This window comes from Chironomus tepperi, unplaced genomic scaffold (genome assembly GCF_022539635.2).
Source record: "Chironomus tepperi strain 1889 unplaced genomic scaffold, CSIRO-AGI_Ctep_v1 contig_423, whole genome shotgun sequence".
Lineage (NCBI taxonomy): Eukaryota > Metazoa > Arthropoda > Insecta > Diptera > Chironomidae > Chironomus > Chironomus tepperi.
In genome coordinates, this window is record NW_027226545.1 from 674,736 (window position 1) to 686,483 (window position 11,748).

At 34.3% G+C, this 11,748-nt stretch overlaps 1 protein-coding gene across 1 annotated transcript; it reads left to right on the forward strand.

Moving 5' to 3' along the window:
- Positions 1–224: 224 nt before the first annotated feature.
- On the forward strand, positions 225–2,031 carry LOC139097494 (speckle-type POZ protein B-like; the record flags this gene model as incomplete). The annotated part of the gene is made up of 3 exons (XM_070649363.1): positions 225–749; positions 1,503–1,645; positions 1,908–2,031. Coding segments are annotated over exons 1-3 (792 nt in total), but the record flags the coding sequence as incomplete, so codon positions are not given.
- Positions 2,032–11,748: the final 9,717 nt, after the last annotated feature.

Genomic DNA, 11,748 nt, shown 5'->3' on the forward strand with positions numbered 1-11,748 from the left:
ATCATCACCCTACACACTTCGATTTGGGAATCAAGTCATTCGAATGTAAGCACAAAAATTTAATATGTAATCAAACATTATTCATCATTTTTATGACTTTTTTCATCACATTTCGAACATTTTTTCTTCTTTTATGTGCCAGGCAATTGTCAGTCATCAATCGATGTTATTCATACATATGCTACTTGAGCTTACAGTCTGAAAGAAATGAGAATGTCACAGTGATGAAGAAATTTCAACTCAATTTTGGATTTTTACACTCGAATGATGATGTCATATTTCCGTCATGTAGTATCGGTGATGGTGGCGATACTGATGATGGCAGACTACATGAGATTTCAACACCTGGTACAATATGTATTGAAAATATGATTCGCATACCGATTGAGTCACGGCAAGCATTTAAAATAACGAAGACAATCATTTGTCAAATAAAATTTCATAAAGAATTTGATGACAGTGAAAAACATCTCGATACAGCAACAGTAAAGGCTTATGAAACATTTTTAAATGATGAGATTTTGACAGATTGCATCATTTTATGTGAGAATGGGAAGAGTGTTAAAGTACATAAAGTGATGCTTGCTGCTCATAGTTCTATTTTTTATTCAATGCTGCAAAATTCCAATGAAATTAACATGAAGAATGTTCAGCATAATATAGTGATGGAAATGAAGCGCTTCCTTTATTGTCGGAAGATTAATGGAAGTGAATATATTCTTTTGGAGATGTTGAAACTTGCTGATGAGGTAATGTTAATATTTTTTTTTTGTGAATGAATTAAGGAGCTGTGAAATTAATGGGAAATTACCTTTTATGGTAGGGATGTTGGATATTATAGTTTGGAGTAATTTAAGCTTTAATTTATAGTTGGAATTTTAATTTTGGATAATGATTAAGGAATGAATAATAATAAGGTAGAGATAGTCAAGGGTCAGAACTCCGGATAGCTTCTTAGATGGAGAGTGTCTGTGATTTTATACTGTCTGTTGAGCTGACTCAATGCATGTTCCAAGGGAAAAGGCGTTCTGGAGCTCTAAGAGCAATGCGATAATGAAGGAAAGCCAGTTAGATGTCCAAACTGAGAATTTGTACTATCTTTGTGATTCGGTCAGCAATAAAATCAGATGGAAAGCATTTTGTAGCATCTTAAGCTCCAAGTCAAAGCTTGGTTCCAAGCAATTCAAGTTCCATTCATAATCTGGTTCTGTACTATCCTGCCGTTGAATTGCTTCCACTAATCGTAACCTGTTGATAGCCATTTTGACATTCATCATCCAAAACTCTCTAATTTAGCCTAATGCCTCAAAATTCTAAATCACATTTTTAAACTAAATCACTTACCTTATATTGCCAAAAAATTCATCAAAGCATCTCATAAATCTCTTTCATGTCCTTCCATTTGAAGCAACAAATTTCATTCCTTCAAATATTCAGCTTCCCTCATAATCATTATGCATTCTCACTTATTATCATCCTTTCTACCATTTCATTCACCATAGTACGAGATTAATGACTTGAAGAAATTCAGTGAACATCAACTTATGCGAGGTGTAACAATTCAAACAGCTGTAGAGCGCGCCATTCTTGCTCATGTTAATAAAGCTACAATTCTAAAGAATTTCATCCTTGAATATATTTGCAAGTATGTTGAGTATTTTTTTTATACTTTTATATTTTATTCTATAAATCAGTGGTGGGCAACCTTTTATATTTTGTGGCACACTTTCGTGGGAAGCTTCGACCGAAACTGCTCACGGCAAGCAGTTCATAGCATTTCCCAACATTTTGACATCACAAGTATGCCGCGTCACGTAGGTTGCCTATCACTGACATAAATGAATGTGCAGCGAAGCTAGCACAGCTACCATCATTAATCTTAATTTTATCACTTCCACTTTACACAGTCGCTGGAACACGATCAAAGAAAATGAAGTGAATCTTGCTATGCTTGATGAATATCCTTTAATGCTTCGCGAGATCATTAACAAATTTGCATTGCGTGATAACAAAAAGAATAATGAAAATTTTGTTTGTTGATATAAAATTTTGGAATTTTGTAAATAAATTGTTTAAAATTGGAAATGTTTGTCGTTTTGTCTGTTTTCTTGGCACTCTGAATAAGGTAGGATGGCATTAAATAAGGTTTGACTTGTTTGAAATTGTCATTTTTGATAAGATACACAAACTTCATTGCTAGATACCCTGTAAGATGCATAAATAACAAGCTTAAAATTAGACATACTGTCGACCAATCGCAGCTTGTTTTTCTCTGGTTTTTTAGGAATAATTAGGAAATTCAATTTATCTAGATACTTTTGTTTGGTTATCCCATGAGTATGTACTTCATAAAGGTATATTAACCAGATATTAAAGCTTAGATTCAGTCCTATATTATCCTTAAAACATGGCTTAACTAACTTTCCTATCCTAGGTTCTATTTTAGACTGTGCTTTTTAGCACACAAGTCATCTTATTTATGATTATCAAATGTCATGCGGCTTTCAAATTTAAACGGCAACCATTTAATGTTAACAAATCAGTTCGTGATGAAAACTTAGAGAATTTGGGTGGATCCTTTCCCATTTGTGTTTTTAATGCATAAAAACACATTAAATTAAAATCTGGCAACTAGAACAACGTTCCCGAACAGTATATCGTGTTCTCTATGGCATCTGTATTTTGCCTTATTAACGGAACCACGCGAAGTTGCCCTAGCAGTGCAGCATAAAATTATCCTAACAGTAAAAATTGAAGTTATACTGACGGTGCCGTAACTACTGATTTTGGCACATTTTTAAGGCGAAAGATGTCATTCCGCACTATGTGCCGCTCATGGTTTACCCTATAAAATGCGCTTAAGCTGTTGTATAGCTTTTCTAAACCATAACTTCCATACAAATTTCCCTATGTGTAAGCAATGAATAAAAGAATGATTAAAATCTTTATGATTTCACTCTTCAAGCACATTAAATGATATAAAAAAGTAAAAATAAACATTGAATAAGGCACAAAAGAAAAAAATACTTTTTTTATATTCATTCATGGGCCTTTCATGCTTTATTATCGCATTAGAAGAAGCCTTTTTTTATTTGCATCAAGAGAATTCATTTATGTTTGATAATGCTCAAAGTTATTATCATAAAAATTACTTTAAAATGTCTGCCTTAATGCTTTATAGATGAATTTCTTCATTTTTTTCTTTGCGAGCATCTTTTTTTTATTTGCGACTTTAAAATAAAAAATTGCCTTCTGATTACACACACAAATACAGTAAATTTCTTCATTTTCTTGATACGTACTTTATTATTCTAAATTTGGTATAATAAAGTCGTTGAATGATGAAAATATTGAGATAGAAATTTATGCTTTAAATTCGTATAAATTTTCTTTTATTCCTCACATTATGCATTAAATTATGGCGATGGGAGCAAAACGATGAAGATTATTGCTCTTTACAACAAAGTGGATTTGAAATTTAATAAATTGCTTGAGCATTTAGGAAAGATAAATTTTGTGCAGCACAAGGAAATAATAATAGAATGTATAGATGACTCAGTGATCTAGTGCATGGTGTCTTATTTACTTCGCTGGCCGTACAGATCAATTGTGATCCATGGCCTCCCTCAGATGTCACCTAAAACTGGTTCTTTCGCCGGCTTCCATCTGCTAATTGATAATACCAAATGCAATGCTGTCTCTATCGTCATCTCTATCTCTTATCATACACAAAGTGGGATTCAAAGACCTTATTTAGTGGATCTGAACAGTACATGGTGTCTAGTAAAATATAAGGTTGTTCTACTGGCTAGGATCTTGAACTCGAGCAGTAAAGGTTGCAGGTAATTCTAAATGGGAAAACTCTTAGATCTGACTGGCTCCCTACAGTTTGTGCTTGTATCCATATCAAATAAATCAGCAACAAACAGTATCAAATAAATCAGAACAACCGAATTTGCCAATTGACTGCCATTTGGATCTAAGCACACTACCACCTCGTCGCCGTGGTGGCAACATTTCAACGAGTGCCGATCGGGCTAAACTCTATGCCATGAGTGTGACTTAGAGAATGCTGACCTAATATAGACTAGATGAACAAGCTTGTGAACGTTGCTGTCAGCTTACTCTACTCTTGAGAACACGCTCTTTACCTGATTTGTCGAGGCTATTCATGAACATCTCACGACCTTCTTAAAAACACAAGAATTAAGCAATGTACATCTGTAAATTCAGTCTCTATTCCCACTTATTGACTGATATAGTCATTAAACCTGTCAAATATAAATTTCACAAGTCGTTACTAACTACATCCGCTTCTCACTATCAAGTTAGTTCCACCGTCAAATTCTCAATCAATCATGAACAATTTTTTTTTTGATTTCTTCTTTACAGTCGACTTAAAATGCGAGTATAAACACCCATGAAAGTTATAAATCAAATCAAAACAGCTATTAATTAAGTTTATTGAGCAAGAAATTGGTTTTAATTTTTTTCATTTCTTTAAACAATCTTTTTTCAACCAATAAATTGCCTATCATCAATAAAAAGAATTAAATTAACAATATCAACAACAAAACAGACCCAAAAGTGAATGAGAAGTCACGAGAATAAACACACAAAATAAATCGATGACTTTTAAGAAGAAAAAAAGCTGATTGAGTGTGGGTGGCACAATAATAACATCGAATAAGTCTCAGTAGAGGAAATTCTCAAGAGCAATAAGCCAAAAAAATCAGAAAAACATACAGACCAGACATACGATACAATGAACAACTTTCGATCAATCTTCATTTAATAATTAAGGAGAAAATTACTTTAATGACACTACTTAAATTATTTCTAAACTCTTCATCGTTATGCCTGTGTACAATATCATCTTATTTTCTTATTTAAGGAGAGACTTGTTGAGTCATCTTTTAAATTTTCATTTTCGTTTATATGCGATAAAAGACGGTATAAACGTTGAATTTATGAATTCTTAAAATATCTTGCCGACTTTCTTCTCGCTTCATTGCTTAGTGAGAATCTTAAATTGTTGCATCGCAGGGTTGTTGAAGGTTGTTTGAGAGATTGCTCTTGCTGAGATTTTAGGTACCGTAGTGGTCTTCCAAAGAGCTCATGGGATTGCTGTGTGAGCAACAAAACAAAAATGTTGTGAATTAGAAAATGGCAGAAGTTATCTAAAGGCAGATCCAGCTTCCGACGAACTCTTAATGCGGCAATGGGTCCTCGTCTGTCTCAACCATGAAAGCATGCTCTTTATCTGTTTTGGACTTTTAGTTTATGGATAATGGCTATAAAGCAGTTCTTTTGTCAGTTAGGGACTGTATGCGTTTTGAGAGGATTTGTCAAAATTTAGTTGACGTGGGCTAGTTGATTTCAAGGTAGTATCCAGGAAGAAGTTCATTATTGCTCTTAATCAAACTACGAGATAATTTCAGGTCCATTCTGACAATATTCTAGACAATTTATGAGAATCCTCTAGCTATCGTCCCTATTGAAACTCCTGATCCGTTCCTAATCCAACGTTGCCATGAGGTCAATCATGGCTTGATCTCGTACATTAATGAGTCGAATTATGAAAACTTCTGACAAAGGACAAATTTGGATAACACTGGATTTGAACACACAACTATCTTACCATACCAAATTATTTGACAAGTAAAGCACTTAGGAACTGTTTAACATGATACCAAGATTCTGTGGGTTGCATGTAAATTCAAGCAAAAAGAAGCTTGTTCTGAAAAAATTCTGACAACACCCCAGTAATGACTAGTGTATTTAGGGTTTCCCGGTATACAGAAATCTCGGTATCGGAGAACATTCAGCCCGGATTAATCTCGAAATCCAAGGTTCAGTTTTTGATTCCGTAATTCAAAAACACCCCAGTAACAACCAATAGAACTCTAGCATCACAACTCTGTGGCAGCTCATGCTACTGGCATATTTCTCTCAAATAATCTTTAATATAAATTTCTCAATACACTTTAAACTAATTGAAAAACATTCTAAACATAAATCTCTTACTGTGAATTAAAGACTTTAGACAGATATACTTCAATATCAATAGAATTAATAACTGTTTTTTGGATACGACTAGTGTAAATAACAAGCTTACACGAATGATATCCAATTAATTAGTTTTATGCGCCCCCAATTGCACGATTTTCAATTTGTTATCTGCCTTGTTTCTGACTCTCATGTGTATCGCAGCATGTAATCCCACACTCTACGACGACTCTTGCCTTCATCTTTAACATGTTACAATTCCTTTATTTTTTTGTTCTTTATTTATCTTCAACCTTTATCTGTTAAAAAGATTTCAATTTTGCGAATAGTGTATATTCTTATGAATAAATTAGGTGTGCATATGTACAGATACTTGTAAGATATACAAAATGCTTGCCATGCTCACTTCAATTTTATATAGCCGCATTTTTCTTAAATATTTTATTGGCGTGATTAGGGTATTTGCGGGAGTTTTATGGTGTATTTGTAAAAATTGTAGAAAGGAAACAAGTTCTTGAAATGAATACGAGTGAAGGAAATAAAATTGAATTTGAAATGAACAAAATAGCGTGGCTTCTTAAATTATTTATGATGCTTGTGAATATTGATCCACGGTAATGCTGTGTGAATGAGATAAAGTGAATGTGTACAATGAATGTGTCAATCGTGGTTAATGTTAGTGTTCAATAAAAGTTGTGGAAATCGAGATTTTATTGCTTTTTTGGTTAGAAATTGATGAGTTGTATTCATGGACGTGGCTAGATGGCTTTGGCTTCTGGGTTGTTCACAAAAATTGATGGGAAATTGAAGAATTTCATCCATTATGTATTTAAATTGAACCTTTTCTGACTAGATTTTGGCTGTATCATTCTGAATTCTGTGTTATCTCCTTCCTATGAAGGACAAACATCTAATCCAGACATTGCCATTCCAAACAATTTGAAGGTTTTCTTCTATTAGCCTCTGCACTAGTGCATGGCTCAACTTACTTACTCACTTCTCTTCCTCTCTCAATTGGCGTCTAAAACTGGTTTTATCACTGGCTGACCTTTCTGGAGTACAAGAATCAGGGTACATCAATTGAATCTACCACAATTGGTGTATTGCGAATCAAACAACTCGAATTGTCATAACTAGAACCAAGACAGATAGAATATAATGTAGGGTTTGCTTATACCAACGGCACTGCAATCGATGATCTGTTATACCAACCCAAATTCTCTAAAAAATGCCTAAAACAAAGAAACAGCTACAAAAATGCGACCAGAGTTTCCCTAAAATTGAACCCGGATCATCCAAGTCAGTTGACAGTTGGCCTCAAGGTCAGTAGGATGAACTGCTAGTCACTGCTTTTGTTTATCCAGGTTTGCTTGTAATTGCTGCTCTCTGTCTAAGTTCAAGTAATCAGTCATCAGATTTTTAGCAATAACCTTACAGAATTAGAGAATATTCTATCTATAATGCCTTCTGTGGGCCGGGCTTTACCCTTATATCCACCAAAATCCATTCTATCCATAAAACACTCCATAAAAGCAAATCTTCCACTCAATATAAAGCCATAAAATACTTTGGCATGAAAGACTTTTTTTTAATCACTTCCATTTTCTATTATAAATTTTATTGGATATTGTAAATCATGCAACATTTGTACAAATAATGCATTTACTGTCAAAAAAAAGTATCTTATGTTATAAAAATTATAAAAATCCAATTTCTAATGGCATAAAGTAATTGTCTGAGTCGAGAAGCAATTTAAACAAAAAATTGCATTTATGGTGGCCATAAATTATTCCATTCAAGGACAAACTCTACTAAAGACAATAGGAAAAGAATTTTATGGAGCTTGAAAAAAAAAATCCATTTGAAGATTAAATAAGTCAACTAAGTAAGTTTTATGGACTTCAATGAATATTGTATTGGCTGTATACAGCTCTAGATCAGTGGTGGGGAATCTGTGTGATGCGGCACATTATTGGGTCAAGAATTTTTGAATATTCCATGCCGTGGTCGGCTTCAGTCGACGCTGAACATCAAGGCCTACTTGCTTCTTACTTTATTGGCTGGGGCGCACGAGGACCCACTGCCAAGCGTTGGGTATGTCTAAAGACAGCTTTATCCTTCAAAACCTTCTGCCATTTTGGGATATTAGGGAATCTAGCGTCCTTTATAACACATCCACCAAGGCTACTTACTAATTTCCTTGGCACAATTGGGGAACACGTGGGTTCATTGTCTTGCAGAGAGAAAATCACAAGCCGGTTCTATCCTTCGAGAACTTCTGGCCTTCCTCGAGATCTCTTACCATCCACAAAGTCAGATCCTGTTACTCTATGTACTGGGACATCTTAATACTGTAGACGTCTATATATCACCAATATGAACCCCGAAAAATCAAAGGTTGCCCACCACTGCTCATGATGAAACATAAACAATAATCATAGATTGTCGTGTACATATGACACTCATTTTATAAGATATCATTAACCTCTTGAACTGATTCTGAAACATCATCGTCTGAGATTACAAAATGAAATTTTTTTTTTCGTCAGCTACTCTCGACACTTTACACATCTGAAGTGGCCACTCGAAACGTTCATAATATCATAACTAACTCTCATAATGTCACAAATATTTTTATGAGAAGCAACAAAAAAAATATTTTGAAGTGGATATACAACAACAACAACAAAAAAATAAAGAATATTTTCGGGATGATTATAAGGAGTCAAGCAGGGAGTCAAGGTAGAATCCATAAATCATAATATTTGTACAATCATCCAAACACATAAATGTGAGAAAGGAATAAAGAAGAAGAAATGGAGAAGCCTTAATGATAGCTCATATATAACCTGCCCGCAAAGTCCCTCATCCACAGCTCTTGAAAAAAAATTTGTGAATAGTCAGCGTTTGCTTTATGATGCCTTTTCATATTTCTTATGTGTGTCCTCATTCTGTATTTTTTTTATTGTGCCTCTGGGGCACATACTCATTTGTAGATATATAAAGTCATTGCGTGTGGTCTTTTTTCATCCTTTTTTGCAGTGCCTTAATTTTTGTTTTTGTCGGGTGCATTTGGGCTAGATGAGAATATTGGATTTTTTGAGGATTATCACAGTTTTGGTTCGAGGCTATGGCTGAAAATATTAAAGTGATAGGAAGATTAGGGACTATGCCTGAGGGCGGAGGATGTTTTGAATCTTTGAATGTTAAATTTCGGAAGTTTTGAAAAATTGAAGGAATTTTAGAGCAGAAATAGGTATTTTTGAAACTAAAAACCATTCTGCCGACTTCCCTTTTGAGAATTATGACTTGTTTTGAGAGTCGAAATGGTTCAGTTTTATGGAAGTTTAACACTTTTTATCTGGATTTTAATATATTGACCTACATTCATTAAAAATTCCGAACTGACAGAAGTTCCCCAAGTATATAATCCGGATGTAGACATTCTCTCGTTAGACAATTGGTCCACGTGCGCCCTAGCCAAGGAATTAAGTAAGTACATTCATCACAGGTCGAAATAGATTCTATAAAACCATTCAGAAGTTTATGTCATAACCTCAAATCGATGATAACTGACAGTTTGAATGAGATGAAAAACGAATAACTAGTTAGGATCAGAGTCTCAAAGAACCAAACTGCATCACTCCTGAAAAGAGCAATTCTAAGAAAGCTACTAAAAGATTCATTAAGGTCGAATTTTGTTGAATCTAGTTCAATTCCAGAGCCACGTCGGTCTAGGAACACTATTTGTCGATTTTATTAGCTTAATTTTCTTTCAAGTCTAGCAAAGGTTAAGCACAGTCATAGAACAACCTTTCATTTTTTTCGAGCAATTAGACTTTATTCGGACACGGCCTTACCCTTAAACGATATATGGTTCATGGCATTTCCTACAAATTTAACTAGATCTAACTAGACGACACATCAGGTATACCTACCACAGGTCTAGCAAGAAGCCTAAGCGAATTAGATCAGTATACAAACAGGAGTTCTTTAGAACAACATCCAAGACTAGTTACCCTAAATCTACCTGACATATGATGCAAAATCAAACCTACGTCTTAAATCTCCATTCTTCCATAACTTCAAAAAATCCAAATATTCCTCCTATCCACAAAAAATATAAATATTTTCTCTCTCATTTATTTCCATCCTTTAAAGAAATGCCGTTTCGTGTTATGATGATGAATGGCAATCCTTATTGTGTTATATGTATGTAGCTCATGCCAAAATATTGAAAACAACATGTCCCTTGATCCCTTCGTGTTATTCACTAAAGAAATATACAAAATGCATATGTATACACCCATGTATGTTTAGGTAAAGTCATTAATCTCATGTTACTGAATAATTCATTAATGTCTTTCTGAAAAAATTTACGTTTTGTTTGCTTTTCTCAGCCTCGACTGAGAGAAATATTGTCAAATCCTATGCAAAAAAAATATGTCAATGAAATATGTTGCTTCATGTTTTTGGCAACAAATTTTCATTCATATACATATGTATATTTACATCTATGTACTTAGTCGGCTTCTACATTTCTATTTATCTCTATTGTTATAGCATTAACTTGCATGTGTGGGGGTTCTTGTTGAACTATTGCATTTATTGCAACATAAATGTCTCTCGGTTTTTATTTCTTTTTTTGTCATGTCCCGACAGTCATACAAAACTACTTTTAAATATTTTAGTAAAATTTTCAATTTCTAACTCTTCTGGGAAGAATATTAAAGGAATGAAAAGAGGAACTAATGTTTTTGGGTAGTAGGAAAGGTAGCAGTGTAATAGTCACACCTAGGATTTATTCGGGAAGCACATGATGTATAAATGGACGGAAATTCGGCTGCAGGCTAATTTGACTCTTGTCTGGGACTTAATTCATTGAATCCGTGCTGGGGGCATAGTCTGAAAAAATGCTGGCATAGGGTCGGATTTTCGACCAATTCTACTGCCAAACACTTCAGGAACATTTATTCTTTATTTAGATACCAGCAACACTTTTGATCACCTAAATAGGCGTCTGAATCATCTTCCTTCCCTGGATGTGACCATTGTTTTAGAGGAATCCCAATCAAAAATGGTTTTTATCCTCTACCTTCATATGTCATTTTCAGGAGGTATAGATACATTTTCGATACAACCAGTTGTATGCGATATCTTAGAGGAGGCCATGGATCACAGTTGATCAGTACGGTAGCCAGCGAAGTAGTAAGTAAGTAAGTATGGATACATTTTGAACGTTACTGTAGGGTCAAGAGATGTCAAAAAAATACGGAGCGCTTGTTAGCTCCTCTAAAAACCATGAAAATTGAAGGATGTTCTCCAAAAATGTAGATAGTGGTTGACTTCGAATCTCTTCCTCGTCTAGATACGCCCTTAAAGACGAGCTTTCTTTTGTACGAATCGCATGACTTGTTTTAAGCAGTGTTAAGTTTTTTTGTTCGAATCTACCAAATTGAATCTGTAGGTGCTCTAGATAGCCTAGAACCTTTCACCGCCTATTCCATCACATCTCATACCTAACATTTCCCTTAAATATAGGTGTGACTATACCCCAAAAAACTGCCTCATACAAAAACTACACAAAAAATAATTTACAGATTTTTCAGCATTTTCATGTACATGCATATCCTTTCACAACTACTTCACTCACTTCTGCATGTTCACCCAACAAACAAGACAGAAACAGCGTTACGCCTTGAAAGTCGAAAGTCTTCCTTATCTCTTTATGTTCAGCTA